Here is an 18,421-nt window from a genome sequence, read left to right on the forward strand (position 1 = left end):
AGGAATGTGGATTTCTTTGGCATTAATAGGGCTATGTTTACCTCTGAGAGGTCAGCTTGTGATTTTCATTGAACTGACCAGGACAATAAAACTGAAGGCAATTAGCCAATAGAGTGAAACACCATCTCTGACTTTGGGACCAAACTACAACATACATTTGGAATATTAATTGGTTGAGATGCTCATGGCATTTTTCAAACAGAACACTTCCCAAAATTCTGGTAAAAACCTGTTGCCTCTACCTTGAAACACCATTTATCCAATGCTTTTAGCTTTGTTCCTGTCCCACCATGCTCAAGCCCCTTGCCTTATGTTCTAAACCTCCTGTTTTGGGAACAGTCACAACGTCCTCACAGAAATTCTTCTGAATATTATTGTAAAGAATAGGCATCATCTGTGGGAACTTCCAAAAGCCAGGTACCAGCAGTGCACTGCGAAGCCTAAATCACACTGAACAGTCCAAGATTTAGGCTCAAAGGATGTTTGCTCTGATTTGCAATGGAAGTGGTAACTTTAATATTTATCAGTGTGTTCCAAACTTCACCTTTCCTGACTTTTAGTTCCAAGTAACCCAGCATGCATATGCATATGCAATACTGTGCAAAACTTCTTAAATATATTGATGTTTCCATAGCAGCTGAACCACAGGGCCATGGATGTAGACACAGAGATCTTCTTCTCCAATACCAGTCCACAGAAGCCTGTAAGGAAATCCAGGAGATGGCTTAGTTTGTTTTCAAAACCTTGCCCCAATGTTAAATCTCAGGCACCAAGAGCAGAGGATCAGCTCCTTCCTTTGTTGCTGGCATCAGCATCAGGATGATTACAGTGCAATGTCAAAAGGCAAAAGACTAAAGTTATCCCCTCAGGTCACCGGTGCGTGTCACTGCTCCATGTCCTCAAGAGTAGTTTCACAAGGTGGGATAGTGAGACTCAGTGTTCTGAAGAAATGAAGTCTCTAGGTTCTCTTGCCTTCTTGGGCATCATTTTCTTTACTGTTGATGAGTTTGGCAGATTTTTGCTTTTAGTGGGTGTTGCTTTCCTCTGTTTTTGATGAGTGGTTCGGAGAGATTTCAGCCCCAGCATCTCACAGTACTCATTGCACTGGTGGAGGGCTCTGAACTGCTCAATGAAGGAATAGGAGCAGTTGCCTTTAAACCCCTTGTATCTGTAGTAACACAGGGAAAAAAACAAAACCAAATGGGAATTCAAGATTCATTTTCAGCACAGGGAGGCAGAGTATGACTGCTGACTCATAAGCAACTTGAAAACATTAAGCAAGTCTCTTCTACCCATGCTGGCTTGAGAAGCATCGACTGCCACAGAAACTCAGACTGGGTCATTGGGAGGTGAGAGGAGCCAGGTAACAAGTGGTGATGGAAGAGGGAAAAGCATTAGACGCAAAGCTCTGTGGGCTGGGTCCTGGCACTGTCTTTCATGGCATTAGGTTGGGAATAAAATTGTCTGCTGGCTATCTTTCTCAGTAGCAGACACATGAAATCCATGCTGAACAGTTCTGTTGGCCACCATGAAGAAACAAGGTTGTTGCACAAGGTGTGTCAGAACTAGAAGCTGTTTCCACCTAAACAGGTACATCATGTCCATGCTATGCTGCTCCCCTCCCCTGGCTGCCTACAGGGTCTCAAGGAGCCAAGCCCCCCAGGGAACATGGAAGGAATGTTCCTGAGAAAGGCAGTCTCATCCAGCCTCCACTGTACCTCCCACCATGAGAAGTACAGGGCACATGTATCCCTCTTCTCACTGTGCCTCTGGATGCTGACAGTCCTCCCAGGGCCTGCTTTTTAAACTGCATCAGCTTATTTTAAAAGGTGCACCTGCTCTCCAAAGGATCCTTTTTGGTTAAATTCTCAGGATGGAGAAGGGAAAAGAAAGGCCAGAGCCAGGCCTCTCCTTTTTTAACTTTAATCAGTGCCTATTCTACCCTGTTCTCTTGGTTTGCTGGACATCCAGTGTCCTCATAGGTGAACTGTGAGTTGTGACTACACAAAACCAACCAGCCAAGATTTGGTTCTGAAATGAACAGAGGATGTTCATTCCCAGCATGCAGAGAAGAAGTCTTCCTCAGGAAGCCTGTGCAGTGCTAAAGAGAATACTGCTGCTCTGAGAAGGTCAGGCTCCTGCTGACAGACAGACCCTGCTCCGGAGACACTACTCAGCTGGCTCTGAGCAGCAGGTGAACCTCAAAGGGATTTTCCCCTCCTCTCCAAGTAAACTGTGTGTTTGTTTAACCAAAGCAGGTTGAAGAGGCATGTCATTGTTACCCCAAGTCTATAACCTGGAGTCCAGCAGAGTCAATGGTTCTCTTGTTCCCTTGGAGAAGTCAGAGACTTCAGACATTACTGAGCTGCTCTCAAGAGCTCACATTTATGTATTGTGTTGGTGGATGCACCAGACACACCCACAGGAATTCCACAGGCAAACACACCTGCCCTCAGCAAGGGAATTTCTTCTATCCAGAACCAAACCAAACCAAATCCTCCTTAAATCTGAAGGGGAAATGTTGGATTTGCCCTCAGGCTTAAACTCCCCAATGCCTCTTGTTACCATGTGGAGTAAAGCTAAACTTGTCAGTGCCCTGGAACCAGGCAGAGTTTCAGATCCAGACTTGGCAACCAGCACTCCAGTTAATGAGCATAAGTGTGGTTACCGTGCTCCTGATTCCCTCCTTTGTGTGCCCCATTCCTGGATCAGTCCCTGGGCCCTCAGGCACACTGCGTGCACAGAGCCAGGCACTGTGCTGCGCTATTTCCATTCGCCGGAGAAGCTACAGAGTAGCTGATTTTAAGGCTCAGGAGCGGCACTGTGGCCGCATTAAAAATGCTTCCCTGGCATTCCTGTTCCTAGATCCACTTCGCCCTCTCCTGACAGAACTGCAGTGCAGCTCCTGCAGCACATTCACCACACCACTGCTTTGGGCTCCTCTGCTTTCCAGTTCCCTGGCAAAACACACAGAGCAAGGACAAAAGATCCAAATTCCTTCCTCCACACATCACGGACTGTTTTGGAGTACAAAGAGATCTGTTCTGTGTCCCTTCTGCCAGCACAGTTCAAGCCACACCAGTCCCACTCTGCATTTCTGGCTCAGTAGAACCATGTCTTCTCCCTTCATGGGACCAGGTTAGCTCTCAGCAGCTTGGCTGAACATAGCCCAAAGCAGCAAGACTCAGCAACACACAGGAGTTCTGGGCACTGAGTTGATTTTCCCCACCCATGTTCACAGAATTAAAAATCCAACTGCAGACATTAATATAGAGATCTTCTTTCCAGGAAAGGAGCACGAAAACAAAATACAGGATGAGGAAAAATCTGTCATCTTGCAGGAATACCATTAGCTAAATAACTAACAAAATGATATTCAACATTTTCAGGAGGTTGTTCATTTAGGGAAATTATTTTCCTTTCTATATGCCTGAGCTGATCCTTACTACAGCTTGCATTGTGTGCTCACTTCCTCCTCCCCAACACAATGTATGTTTTTATAGGAATCATTTCCCACAGTGAGCTGGACAACATTCACTGAAGCATTTTTATAAATCTTCTGATTCCTGAGAACAGTGTTGCCTAAATAAAACATTTATTACTTATTTGGTTTGTAACAGGATGATGTACATTCATTTCAACTGCTTTACTTTGGATCCACAGCTGCAAGAGTAAATCAGTAAATCAGTCTAACTGAATGGATGCCAGCCTGCAAATGTTCAAGATTCTCCCAGAATATTCTAGAGTCACATTTTTAATAATTTAGATGATATTGTGAAGTTTCTTGTTGTATCCCAGGTATACAGACAAGGTCCAATTTAGAATAAAGGCTGAACACATGACCAGATCTTCTTTCTCCTTCCAGATTCTCAAAGCAGAACATGAAATTAAAGCACTTACCCCCATCCCCTTTCCCTGGCCACTGCCTAAGCCTATCCAAAACTCTGCTGGCCCATGTTATACCTAGAAGCCTTAATTAACTTAAGAGAAGTGGACTAAAGTTAGAATATTACAGGCCTACGTCTTTACACATACACTTAACTTTCCCTAAAAGAGCTGAAGCCTTTGCAACACCACTAGAAAACAGGCTCTAGCAATGTCCTGAATAATCTTTTGTTAAGGCTCAGAACTGCTGTTTTTGAGAGAGAAAGGGGAGAGATACCATCAAATCCCTTCACAATTGTCCTTGTTTATCAGGGAAGTGGCCAATACACAGCATCCCACTGAGAAGTGTCTTTATAAAGCTTGTGTCCCAAATACATAGCCCAAAGCTCTGGCGTTTCTGCTGGCTGCAGGAGGGATTCCAGGTTGCCTTTACCCCGGACTGCAGCCAGTGCCGGCCCCGTGTGTTCAGCCCTACCTTCCTCCAGCTGATGGAGGAGCCTCACCTGCTGTCACCAGAACCCTTCATGTCACTTGTGAAATGCCCTTTGGACAAGGCTGTTTCAAGGGAGGCATGCAGGAAAAACAAAGCTCAATGTACAGGGTAGCCCCATTCTTTCATAACAAAATAAAAGTGTTTCCTCTACAGGCAGGTTTCCATAAATATGAACACGAAGAAGTTAAAACACTTAGATAAGGACTGTTTTCCTCCTTAGAAGAAATTCATTAGCAAGAATGAATTTCCAGTGCACCCTCCCCCATCCACATTGAACTGTGAAGAGACAGAGGAGTAAAGCACAACCATGCTGCTGAGAAATCACGTTCACTCACCCTTTGGCCAGGGTTGCTATGCCAACATCCGTTAACTTCATCCCTACACCTGCAAGGCAGCAAGGAAAGCACAGAGCTGAGCTTACACTGGAATTTCTAGGACAATATTCACATATGGAAGCATTGAATATTATTTATCGAGTCACCTTTCTTCACTTTAATTATTTGTCATATTTTTTCAAAGCATTTTAAAGTACCCCAGTTAAGAAGAGGATGTTCTCTGTGTCACCAGCAGTTTCTAGAAGTCAGGCTCGTGCCACTATTTTACAGCTGTCAGGGTGATCAACAGCATAGCTTGTTTCCTGTGCTAGGATTTTGTTCTTTCTCCTCCCTTTAAATTACTTCAGGGATCTTGTTTAGGTGCCTTTTTGTTATTTTTCCTGCCTTCACATATAAAAGAATATAGGATGTTTCCTAAGATTCCAGCTTTTTCTGTTTTTCTTCAAGAAGGGTCTCTCTTCCCCTGTTCCAAATACACTGCAGGACTAAGGAGGAGTCACACCCATGGGAGCTGAGGTAGCAAACATGGGGGTGCTTCTTCACTGTTCTTCTTTCTGAAGGAAGATATTTCTTCAAAACTAGCCAGGACCCCAAAGTGGAGCATTCCACTGTTGAGTGATTGTTGGTGAGTATTCAAATACAAGCAAGGGGGAAGGACTAGGGTGTCATTAACACCTGAAGCCTTTCACTCAGCAGCTATTTCATTAATCTCGGGGTGGTGAATGAAAAAGGCAGATTTGGCTCATACTGAGTGTCCTGATTCACTAAGGTACATGTGAAAGAACAACTCCTCCATTAAGAGTGTGATTTAGTTTTCTTTTCCAAACTGCCCTCTTACAAGAACATAAGCTAGATAAAACTTGCCCCTACTCAGACAGCTCACCTTGCAGGTCAGTGACAAGCAAGTTCCCATTGGTCTTCTCATACACCCAGTGCTGAAAGGTGCAACACTTCTGGCCAGCCTCTGAGTCTCTTCTCAGGAAATTCACTTCCTTGCCATCCTTGACAGAGTATTTCACAAACTCCCCAACCAGCTCCTCCTCCACTGTGGCATAGGGGATGTTATTAGCAGGGCGATGAATAAGAAAAATCTGAATGATTCTGAAATCAAGGGATAGAAATGAATAAAATCCTGAGAATTCTTTCAGTAAGAGGGTAAGAAACAGACAAAAGTGGCCAGTGATCTCAGAATGAACAGCTACCAACTCTAAACCAAGCTGGAAGAGCTGTAACACTGTTCCCAGGTTTCCTCTTTCCACTTTAGTCCTAGCAATCAGTGGGTTGCCATGGCACAGGACAGTATACATAAGCATATATGCATATAAAATATATATTTATACTCACTCTGGTACTTCTCCAAAGCCTTCCAAGGGTTCAGCTTCAGCTGCATATAACTTTGCATACTCTCTTGCAGTATTTTGGACATAGCATTCCTGTATTACAACAGACATGCCTATGGGAATATTGCTCAAAACATTCAACAGATCATCTGTTTGAGTTTGAGGACAGCTTTGGCCCACAGGTCTGGCTTACAAAGGCCAGGGGCGGCTCACCTGCAGTGCCAGGCTGTAGTTCTTCTGCAGCAGCTCGTCCCTGCTCTTGGTGCCGTAGGTGAGGGCGCTGTGCACCTTCAGCACGCAGGGGTGCCCGGGGGCGAAGGCGGGCGCCAGGCCCTGCAGCACGCGGCTGCGGAAGGCTCTGCGGTGCATCCCCTCGCCGAAGTGCAGCCCCTCCGTCATTATTGCCCCATGCAGCGTCCCTCCAAAGTAGCTGGAGCTGAGGGGGTCTTCTCTGAACATCAGCTGCATGAATTCGATTTCTTCCGCACCTAAAACATAACAGGAATCTCTGCAGGCACATGGAGGGGTGGCATGCATGGGACAGCAGATGCATCTCTCCAGAGAGGAGTTAAAAATGCTCAGTGGAAGCACAAATTGTGTTACTGAGGGCTGGGACCTCAAGCAGCCCCTAAGAGGCAGCTCCTTGCCTGTATGATCTAAAGGCAGCATGGAGAAAGGTGGCAGCTCAGGATCGTAAGGAGAGAAGACAGAGTGTAGCAAACAAGTCTGTTACAGATGAAATCAAGGAAGACTCTGGATTTCACCCCTTTAAATGATCTTTGGAATCCAAATGCAAAAAAAAATCCATAAGGGGGAAAACAGTTAAGCACTGAGAGAAACTAAAAAAGTCTAACTGCACTCCAGGTGTCTCTAATAATAACGTTTCAAGGACCATCAGTAAAGGAGATAAATAGGAGAACAGAACTACACAACAAAGAAGTCCTTCCAGCTGTCCCTTGCAGTTACCTCTGGTTTAGCCTCTGTACACTATTGCCTCTCTTCAAAGCACAGAGGAAACACTGTACAGATAAGGCCAGAATTAGAACACTCCTTAACTCCACCTAAAATTCTCTGATTAAAAGTTATACAGTGCTGCTACATGAAAAGTCCTATCTTTATTTTGCACAAGGAAATAAATGCTTAATTTTAATTCTTCAAGGAAAAGAAAGGAAAGTCACCATGCCAACTGAAGGCCTGGATCTCTGCAGGCTGCTCAGGAATGACAACCCCACTGGCAAGGCACTATCTTTAGCTGCAGCACAGGCCACATGCTGGGTGTCACTGAACACCAGTTAACACACAGGGAAAGCATTCCAAAGCTCCATGCCTGCCTTTCTCCTGGAGTACAGTTACACAGCAGGTGACCTGCAAGAACCATGTGTTTGTGCCAAAGAGCTGCCAGTGTGTGTGTGTGTCTCTGTATGAAGCCATGCAATGCTACTTCACTTTATATTTACCTTCATAACTCTGAAAACTTGAAAGACGTTCCAATACTAGGAGGAAACCAAAAAAAAATTGTAATCAAAAACTCTGATGGAAACTGTCACTATTATTAATCAAAACTCTAAACTGGGGCCTACCTGCAGCAGTCAGATGAAACTCAGCAGTCACCTTTCCATACATGTTGTTCAAGCAGCAATAATACATTCCCTGGTCTTGGTAACTGGCTTCAGCTATTTCCAGAGAGACGGGAGAGTCATCCTGGGCACTGGAACAGAGCATTTTGTGCTATCACATATTTTACTTTTTTGATAAATTTGATCTCTCTGCACTGTTTACTTGTTAAAACACAGCACAATTATTTAGCAGATAATGACATGTATTAATACTATAACTGGTATTGCAATACAACAATCAAAATCAGAAAAGTTAAAACAAGAAGAATCAGAATAGAAAGTTTAACCAATTCATGCAACTTTTTCTCTCCACTTAAAAGAACATCTAAGAAGAATCCTTCATTGGTTGCTGCACTTCCTACAAAATTTTTTATCCCCTCAGAAGTGTGCGTTTTGATGGAAATGTACTTTCTTTCTTCTTTTTTTTTTGTAATGTTATTTTGTATTTTTGAAACATTCTAAACAGTTTTTTAGATTAGAATGTCATTACCACAACAAGGAAAATAACCAATTTCATTAAAATGTGAAGGGTAGATGCTGTTAATGCCCTTAAGAAGCTTTTATTTCTACCCTTCTCTCAGTTAAATGAGGTTCAGACTTTGACATTTTTTTGAAATCTGGATGACACTGGCTGTGAACAAGCTGAGAGGTGATATAACACAAACTGTGACCAATATCAATGCATTGTGAGAAGATCTGCCTCCTGCAATTAGCAAAGTTACCCCGAAACTCCCAGTCCTTCAGAAACATTCCCTTACCTTCTCTGCAGCTGAGCCAGTACCTTGGAATCTTTAGTCCATGTAATGGTGGAGTCACCATGAATGTCACCAAACTGACAGCACAGCTTAATACTTCCAGAGCAGTCGGGGAATAGCTCTGCTTGGATCTTCTTCAGCAGCCTGGGGGCTTGAAACAGAAGAAGCACAGTTTAGGATTTGAAGACAATTACATTGTTTTGGCATTTTAACATTTCGCGTTAAGAACACGAATGCTGAAATCCCTGGTAAGTAATTATGACTTCTTGTGTCTCAATACTAATAATTAGTAGAATTTTTTAGCTGATCACAGCCTGGGAAAAAGTCCCAAAAGGCCCTACCAGCCTGGATCTCTGCTAGGACTTTTTACTGCCTCACAGAACCCTCCAGACATTTTGCACATGGGCATGGTGTGGGCAGGGGGCTGGAGGGGACTTGGAAAGAAAGGGAATAGACATATACTTAGAGAAAGGTTTTGGGATCACAACACAGCCCTGCCCCAAGTGACACATCCCTGCTCGATGTAAGAGGTGTAAAATGCCAGACGTTTTGTTTCCAACTGTGTTAATTCTGAGCAGTTGCACTCTGAACGAGGTAGCATGGCATGTGTCCCTCGGGGATCCCATTCCTGCAGGTTCCTGTGTACTGGTGTTGCTCCAGTAACACCCAACTTAAAGGGTCAGGCACACTGCCATGGTTTTCCCCATTCCCAATTCCAGGCCCCATCCAGGCCAGGTCTCCCCACTGGACTAGCAGTCCCTGAGTCCTGGGGCACGTAAACCTCGCTGTATCAGGGCTAAAGTGCCACAGACAGGACCTGACAGCTCTAGAAACAGAACTAATGGCTCCAGGTTCCTGCCCTGGCCAGCCTTCTCTCCTGCAGCTGAAATAATGCAAAAGAACACCGAGTATATTCCACAGCAACCAAACCAGCCTTCCCATAATGCCAGGGAAAGGGCCACAACTGTGCTCTGGAGCACAGACATACTTCAGTTGAGACTGAGGCAGAGCAGAAAGAGGTGAAGAAAATTCAGTGTTATCTGATGCAGCCTGAATGTTCAAAACATTTTGCAAGTGTAGCCTCAAGTAATGGAAACAGGTCAGGCATTGCACAGCCACTGCAGTTTGCTTGCTCTGCTTTGAAGGAATGTGTCTCTCCTCCCACACATCTGGTTCCCTGGCAAAGGATGCATCTTTGAACAGAGACAAGTCTGGGGTTTTATAAATGTGATTAGAAAAAGTAGAAGTCCCACGAGACCGCACAGTAATTAGAGTGTGTGAAAAGCTCCTCAAATGTGTAGCTCACCTTTAGTCACTGTTCAGTCTTGCTCAGAACTATTAAATAATTTTATGATGTGAACATGAAATGTCACGTCAAAAGGTAAAAATAAGACCTTGGTCCTTGCAAACTACCCATAGAAACAACAAATCCCTCATCCGCCCAGCAGCCACAACCCTGCTACAGAGTTAGCAACCTTCTGGAGACTGACAGCAACCCGGATCTCCTTTCAGTTATGTGTTTCCCATATCATTTTAATATTGCTCATTTCATCCGTGTCATTTTGGAAGCAGGGCAAAGCAGTGCAGAACCAGTCAGAAGTCAGCACATAGGACCTCAAAACATTGTTTATCCGTGGTACCCTACTGCTAACAATAATACTTTGCTAGTGATAAATCCTTTGGTAAGCAAGAGGGGAGAATTGCAGCTGGGAGCTGCAATGCATCCTGTTACAGTGTTAGCAACCTTCTGGAGACTCTGACAGCAACCCGGATCTCCTTTCAGTTATGTGTTTCCCATATCATTTTAATATTGCTCATTTCATCCGTGTCATTTTGGAAGCAGGGCAAAGCAGTGCAGAACCAGTCAGAAGTCAGCACATAGGACCTCAAAACATTGTTTATCCGTGGTACCCTACTGCTAACAATAATACTTTGCTAGTGATAAATCCTTTGGTAAGCAAGAGGGGAGAATTGCAGCTGGGAGCTGCAATGCAGGAGCATAAGTGGGAACACAGCCCTGTGGGAACAGAACAAGTAGTGGGCTTGCAGCTGCTACGTGGTGTGTAGTTATGTGGTACCATTATGCTCTTCATCCGTGAAAACTGACTTCAAGAGGCCAATGAGGCAGTGATTATTTCAAATGGGTTACAAAGCTCATGAACTGAATATACTTGCCAGCTGGGAAAAGAGTTCATCTCTGTGGCATGGGCATAGCACTTATTATTGAGTGCACAAATCTGGAAATAAAGCTCCATGAGGGCAGGACACCTTTAGCTGACTGAGTCAGTCTGAAAGAGGCTTGCAGTGCCTTTCAATAATCTTAATTTTGTACTGTAGCCACAATGATGGGAAAGAACAGAAAAGAAAATCCATTTTCTCTTACCTTTGCTATCCTTTTTCAAAATGAGTTTCCTTTGCTCTTTTCTATCCTCTTTATGAATCACGCCTCCCTCGCTCTTCCCAGACTTTTTAACACAGCTGGAATCCTTGCTGACACTTCCTCTCTCCTCCAGCCTGGGTTTTTTGGACAGAGTTGCTGATGGTAATTTCTTCTTAGCTCCAGCAGCTACGTGCCCGCTCTTTGTTGTGTCCTCTTTACATTTGATGGGCTCAGGCCCTGCAGCAGCCACTGGTATCTGGCAGGATTTTGACCCTTCCTGATTTCTTTGATTTTCTGTGTTGACTGGGAATGGATCAAGTGTGGTCCACGCCAAAGAGAATGATGAAGTTCTTCTGTGGGGTGGTTGCTCTTGAAAACACTGGTTGTTCCCTGAATCAACTGGTGGCAAATTAACTAAACCACTTACTACACTCTCTGCTGTCCTGACTTCCTCCTTTTTATCACACTCAGTGGACTTAATTGAATTCTCAGCCTCAGCTGTCTTGCTGGAAGGGATCAAGTCAGGACAAGACTGCTCTGTGCTAATATTCATAATCTGTTTCAGAGCCTGGGAGCCCGTCAAAGTGTGCAAAGGAGCCTTTGCTTCAGCTTCGTCTGGGTTGTGTTCAATAGCTCTTGGAATCTCATGTTCATTTTCACACAAGGCTGCTTCTCCTTTGCTTTCTCCAGGGACCCTCTGGAACAGACCCTTCCATGACTTGCAGGGAATTTCCAATGCAGTTAAATTTCCATTTGTTTTGACTCCCGTTCGTATGGATCCAGTTTTTCCCTCATTTCTTGTGGCAGGACACGCCACTGCAGATTCACTGGGAAGGCCCTCTGAGTGGCTTGCAGATGTGGGGACGGGCAGGGTTTTGTTTCCAAGCAGTTGCTGGGAATGTAGCCAATCCTGGAAACCTCCATCCTCCCCACTTGCTGTGCTGTGGTGCTCACTTTGAGCCTCCCTGGGCAGTGGAGCACTGGCTGATGTTACACTTCTAGCTGCATAGGTGGGAATTTTTGAAGAATCTATTTTTAACCCTTCATCAGACCTGAAGGTGCTGTCAACAAAAAATGAATGCTGTTCTGTATTACAAAGGGAAGCTGCAGTCTGACTCTCTGAAACCTGACTAACTCCTGAGTCACAGGAAGCTTCAGCCCTGTGCTCCTCAGGTATGCAAATCTCTCTCTGTTCTCCTGGTTTACATGGTTCACAGCAGGGCACTTCTACATAAAAATCTCTTAAAAATGGCTCCCCAGAAGGGGGAGGGACTGCTCCTTCTTGTTTTGCTACTTCTGTCAGTTGGTCTGTATTTTGGGGTAGATTCTTATGTGTTATGGTTTCGTGAAGCTGAATTAAACTAGGCGACTGCATTACATCACTGTATTTCTGTGCATTAGAAACAACTTGAAAATCCTGACAGCCATTATTTTTTGAAAGATGGTAGCTGTCAGAATTACTGAAATTTGGTGCACTCAAGCCTGAATGATTTCCTTTTTCTTGTAAATTCACTACACAACTCTTATGTATGATGTTAACAGAAGAGTGTTCTGCATGTATAAACTGGCTGGTATTTTCACTGGGAAAAATATCTTCCTCTTCAAGGAAATAAGCCAATTCTCCTCTCACTGGATAGCAGTCCATAAAATGACAGCCTTCTCCAGGTACAGACTCATTTGTCATGGCTATGTTGTATTCAGTGTGAAGTGACTGTCCAACTGTCTCATGTGACATATCTGATATGTCAGCTTTGGGACATGCTAAATTACAACTCTGAGTATTTTGTAACCTTTGAGGAGAATCTGCTTCACATGTTTGGGCAGCATTATTAACAGCAAGCTTCCCTTCCCAAGCCACAGTGGATCCATTCCTGTCCGTGGCCATTGGATTTGGCTCTAAGCACTCCTGGGTACTTAGGAGGACACTGCTTGCTGAAACACAAATGGATGGTGTTTCCCTCTCATTCCCAGTGCCAGAATTTAGACAGACACCATCTGTTCCTACCACTTGTGCAAGACAAATGCTTCCTCTGGATGCACTCTCACATGCTGCAGCTCTCTGCAGGAGGATATCAGAAACATTGCAGTCAGCTTTCTCACTTCTGGGCTTATGAGCTGGTTCTGTGATGGGCTCCTGCTCTTCTATCAAATCCATTGGCGAAGGAAGATCGGAACAGGTCTCCCGCACAGAGTTCAGTTCTGTGACTTTGATATCTGTCAGCCTCGTACCTAAACTTGGGGTGCCTCTGCTTCCAAATGGGATTCCATAGTCTGAGTCATCTTCATGAAGAAGTTTCCACAGCTTGTCATGCACTGCAGATATATCAGCATCTCCTTTGCACTCAGCTTCTCCAGATTCCAGGACTGACTTGGGATTAGCTTCAGACACAGCCTCATGGGCTGATCGGCTGCAGAGAATATCTGGGTTACTGCTGTCATGTATGTCAAGCCCAGGCCTCTGCTCTCCCTCCCCTGGCTCATCACACAGCTTTGCAGAAGAGAGAACAGCACACAAGCATTCCTGTTTATCAGGAAGAGAGTCCATATCCCATCGAGGAGAAGGGGAAATGTTATTCTTTAACTTTTTGCCATTCCTAATAATTTGTTGTCCAGAGAAGACCTGTTGGTGACAACCTTCTCTCTTTTCACAAGGAGCACAGTGAAGAGAAGAGGTCTGTAAATCTGCATTCTTTACTTGCAGCGTGTTTTCAGCAGAGAGCTGGCTGGTTCCTGCACTCTCACAAGCCCTGAAGATGCCTTCCTTTTCTGTTCTGGGCTCCACACAGAGGTTCTCACAATTCTGGGTAACGCTTTTAAGATTAGCACCTTGACTCTTCAAAGAAGGAAAATAGAGCAATTTAATTAAAAATTAGAATTACAGCTTGACACAGGCCTGAAGGCCTGCAATTTTTTAACTTTTTTTTTAATATATTTTTGTCAATAGTCAAGTTTCTGACTTGTAACTATCAACATAATGGATTGAAATCAACCTCCTGGGTCTGAGTCTGAAAGTGTTGTCCTTAGAGAAGGATTTGTAATGAAGTTAATCAATTTTACCTCACTGTTTCTCACTGTTTTTTAAGCAGAAATAGTTTTGCAAGGTAATTCTCCTTTGCAAGTAAAGTCCCCATGTTACATTTATATCCCTCTGTTTGCACAAATGGAATGTAACAAGCATTACATATATTACATACTAGAATACAGACTAAAAGTACATCACTGTCTCTGGGTATCAGCTCCCTCAAGTCCACTACATTTGGGACTGCTTTTACTTTACATTGTTTTCCAGCAATCCACCTTAATAGATCTTGCCACTTCCCTGTTTCATGCAATGCAACTCAAATTCCCCGTTCCTAAAATGACACTCTCTTTTAGATGGCACACCTGCCCTGGAGTAGCTGAAATACCTCAATATCTGTAATTATTTCAACTGCTTTAGACAGGTGAAACAAAATACCTGAGCTGTGCTTTGCCCTGCAGACTGACAGGCACATCCTGCCTGCTATTCCTGCTCAAAAGGCAGAAAAAGAGGAAGAACTATAATATTTTAAAGAACAGAAAGTGAGTTCTCTGCCAACACCATAGAGCAACAGGCTAATCACACACAGCTGTCAGGAGTCCATACTCCAAAGCAGTACAGATTTTCTAAGGGATTTTTTCTTGGTATGTCTCTCAGGAAAGACTACAGCCAGCTTAAGACATAGGTAACAAAATGGGATGTTAACTGCCATTGCCAGGGTAGAGCCTACGGAACGAGCAGGGCTGGTGTCACGAGCTGCAGTTACTCCACGCAGGACTCCCCGCTTGCTCTGACACAGAGCTCCAGCCCCTCTGGCACGGCTCAGGCTGGACTGTTCCCTTGCAACGCCGAGCTCTCATCTCAGCCAGATGCCCAATTCCCTGGAACTTCGTGTCAGTTCTGCTTCTCTCCTTTTTGGATGACAAAATTCACAATTATCTAAAAGTGACACAAGTTTGTCTTGGGAAGGTCAAACCAAGGATCTCTCAGATTTTATGTGAACAGGCTGTTCTCATATGGAAGAAACCAGAATAATGGCTCTGTAACCCAGGAGTGACAGCAGCACCTTGTGCTAAGAGTGCTGACCCCTGACAGGGACCCAAGGGTGCTGACCACTGAACTCTGACAGAACAGGGCTCTGGCTGAACGCTGAACACTGACAGGAACAGGGTGCTGGACACTGGCAGGGACAGGGTGCTGTCTGACTGCTAACAGAACCAGATTCCCAATGACACCCAGCAAAGCCTCCTGGCTCTCTGTACACTATGTAACATCACACAGCTGGCACCGTTTGTGTCTTGGACCTGTTATTAATGAAGCTGCTCTGAAGCACCAGGTAAAATAAAGAATTTATTTTTCACGACCTCGGGCTAGGCCATGAGGTCGTGAAAGGAGTGAGGAGCCTCCCACCAAGGAGAAGTCACTCAGCACAGCAGGTGCTGCACAAGGCACACTGAAAGGTTGCTCCAGTTCGAACGCTTGGCGCCAAGGGGAAGTGTAAATCCTCGGGTCATTAGTGCTGTGATCCCCTGGCTGCTCTGTACCCCTCAGCACACCTGACTCCCACATGCACAGGGAAAGTAGCACACCCTTGCAAAGCCAAAGTCAGCTTTGGGTTTGCTGCGAGCCCCTCCCCTTGCTCCCGCAGCTGTCTCACTCTGGGCTCCAGCAAACGCCCCGGGGTACTTTTACAGAAAGTAAAGTGTTTCTGGCTTACTATATGGGCACTGTGAGAAGCTGTCCACATTTTTCTAGTACTCCAAAAAAAGGAGCAGTATTCAGGTGGGATGCTTTTGCTTGGCTCATTTTCAAGACCACTTAATTTTGAACCTACACCTGAATTTCACTGTCATACACACATGTTTAAAAATGGGGGGTTGGTGTGTGCCCAGCTCTCGTCCTTTTGCATACACTAATACTCATTTTTTATCCAATGACATACTGACTACGCACAACAAGAGTCTAAGTGGCTGCTCTGAAATTTATGCCAGGCACCTGACAGCTGCTCTTGGCTAAGAGGCTTCTGGGATTTAAATTATTGCACTGGACTTGGGGGAAAAAAAGGCAAACAAAGCCTCTGGCAAACCACGGCCATACACCCTCGCAGGAAGCTCTGAGGAGGTTAATTCCAGTGAGGGGTATTCCCCATCATACAGACATCATGTGCTCCTCAGATGGGATTGGAATTTTATGTACCATAAAACCAGAGAAATTTATCAGCATGTTTCAGGAAAAATAATTCAGTGATTTCTGACTGCTGAAGACACCCGAGTGGTGAGATTAAAGTCACTCTACTGTGACACTACACCCAGAACTGGGAGATATTTTTGCCCAAATGATCAGATGAAGAAAAGCATGTGCAACTGGAAAAAAATTTTTGTGACAAATGGGTTTTTTTCCTATGCAATTAGCTTCACACCTTCAAACCAGAAAAATTGGTGACAATAAGATTATTCATGATTTAATAGTATTTATATATCTTGAGTCTTTACAATGTGAAATAAAAGTGATGATTCAATTTTCCTACTTAGGAAAACTGGTAGAGCATCATACCAGTCTCTACAACTGTAGTGATTTCTCCAGCTCATTTTCTACCAACAGCATAAAATATGCAAATACTTGGAGAGTACCAGAGGGGTTTAAACTTTTAATTGGTTTGTATGTTTCAACCATAATATCCAACTCTTTCATTGTTTTATTTTTAAAAATCACAGAGCTCCATTCAGCCCTGTAACATGAACTCTCTGCACTGAATTCCCTTCATTGTTACAAAACCAGAGCAAACCCCTGCTGAATGGTTTAGGTTTCCAGCACCATAAGTGGAGGATGGTTTTGTTTGTTGCACGTAGATTGAAAAAAAAGTAAATCAAAGCATTCTCTGCTCAAATACCAACAGGTAGTTGAGAAACTTTCTGGGTTGAAAGAAGCATTACTTTGCTAAGACCTGTGCAATACCCTCCATATCAGATTTCCCTATCCAGCTGTCCAGAGGCCCATTAGTGCCTCTCACCATTATCAGGCTCACTCTATAATTAGAACAGCTTAGGCTTTACTTGGGCCTTTTCTAAACCCAGATTTCCCTCCCAGCCGTAGCTGTCATTCAGAAGTACATGAATAGGATCTTTCAAAGTAATTTTGATTTTACATTATTTTGTGACAAGCAGGAATAAATCACATTGAGCTCAGCAGAGCAGCTCTTTGTGTTAAATGATAAACATGTTACTTACCCCAAACGAGATGTTCTCATCTGGCATCTGGTTTTGCTCAGACAGCCTCCAAGTCCTTTTCCTTTCCCAGTGAGCGTCTTTATCTGCCTCTTCTGTCGGACACAGACCAGCCTGCATTTGCACACTTTCTGCCTCCTCGGTAATCTGTGCTGAGCAGACCCCCTCCTGGCTGGGAGACGGAGCTCTGGATTCCCTACCTGCTGCTGCAGCCTGGAAAGACTGTCCTATAGTACTTACATATCTGCAAAGTTCTACAGGGTTTAACAGCTTCAGAAGGTTTCTCCTCAGACTTTCTGTTAAGGTACAGACAGCGTGCCGTGCATTTCCCTCTGGCACATTCCTCCTCCCCTCCTCCAGCAGCAGTGAGCTTTCCCCCAGCACGTCCCCGTCGGGGCTGGTTTCTGTCATTGTCCCCGAAGCCTGATCTGTGCAAGCAGCACCTATGCCATGGGCAGAGGAATCTACCTGGGCAGGGACAGTGTCCCTGGGCTTTGGTTCGTCCCTTGAGGAACCTGCAGCCAGATGGCCACTTCCATTAGTCTCTTCTTCACTTCTGGGATGTTCATTTCCAGTGGCTGCAGAAGCAACAGGCACTTGATTCTTCTCTTTGTCTTTCAAAATGGCACTTTTATCTCGGTGGTGTCCAACAGTGAGAGTCATCTCTGTCTGCAGAGCTGACTGGCTGTACATAGAGGGGTCTCTCCTTACGTTTACTCCTTTGATTTTTGACTGATGCTCACAGAGGCCAATGGGGGTATCCATAGGCGTAGTGTTATCTGACACTTGGAACACACAAGGCATTTCACTGAGGAAGTAAGCACACCCATCACAATCCTTACTCAGTTTTAGATCATCTTCATCATCACTTTCTAATAAAAATTCTAATTTCTTTTTCCAGATTTCATCTTCATGTACTGTAAGCACATCTGAACATTCAAAGTACTCCAGGTCATCATCAGAAAAGTCATCACTTACACTTGTTACTTTCTCTGCATAAATCTCCAGAACAGCAGCAGACTTTTCAGAGTCATCTTTTCCAAAATCGGTGAGATTACCTAGGGAAGTGTCTGCCTGCTCACCCAGCAGGGAATTCCTGCTTAGAGGTCTGCCCAGCCCAGGCCCTTTACATGCCTGGACATCTGCCAGAGACTGAGGAGATGCAGAGTCTTGTGTGTTAAGGCAACAGTTGCCTGTGTGACAAGTGGTTACGTCTGTGGGGTGGGAAGACACCTGTCTGCTGCAGTATTCCTCTGCTCTTCCAGCAGTGACATCAACCACACCGTTAAAATGAAGCAGGTCATCACCATCCTCTAACAAATCTTTCAGGCAGGAAAAAGTTGCCTGGGATTTAACTACATTTTTAACATCCAT

At 44.5% G+C, this 18,421-nt stretch overlaps 1 protein-coding gene across 1 annotated transcript; it reads right to left on the bottom strand.

Moving 5' to 3' along the window:
* Positions 1-492: 492 nt before the first annotated feature.
* ALPK2 (alpha kinase 2) lies at positions 493-18,421 on the bottom strand. The gene is given in 11 exon segments (XM_039708390.1): positions 493-1,046; positions 1,048-1,168; positions 4,714-4,762; positions 5,597-5,814; positions 6,058-6,146; positions 6,267-6,541; positions 7,511-7,546; positions 7,634-7,761; positions 8,428-8,575; positions 10,808-13,637; positions 17,051-18,421. Coding segments are annotated over 11 exon segments (5,319 nt in total). The 3' UTR covers positions 493-992.

This window comes from Passer montanus, unplaced genomic scaffold (genome assembly GCF_014805655.1).
Source record: "Passer montanus isolate IOZ18808 unplaced genomic scaffold, ASM1480565v1 scaffold200, whole genome shotgun sequence".
Taxonomy (NCBI): Eukaryota; Metazoa; Chordata; class Aves; order Passeriformes; family Passeridae; genus Passer; species Passer montanus.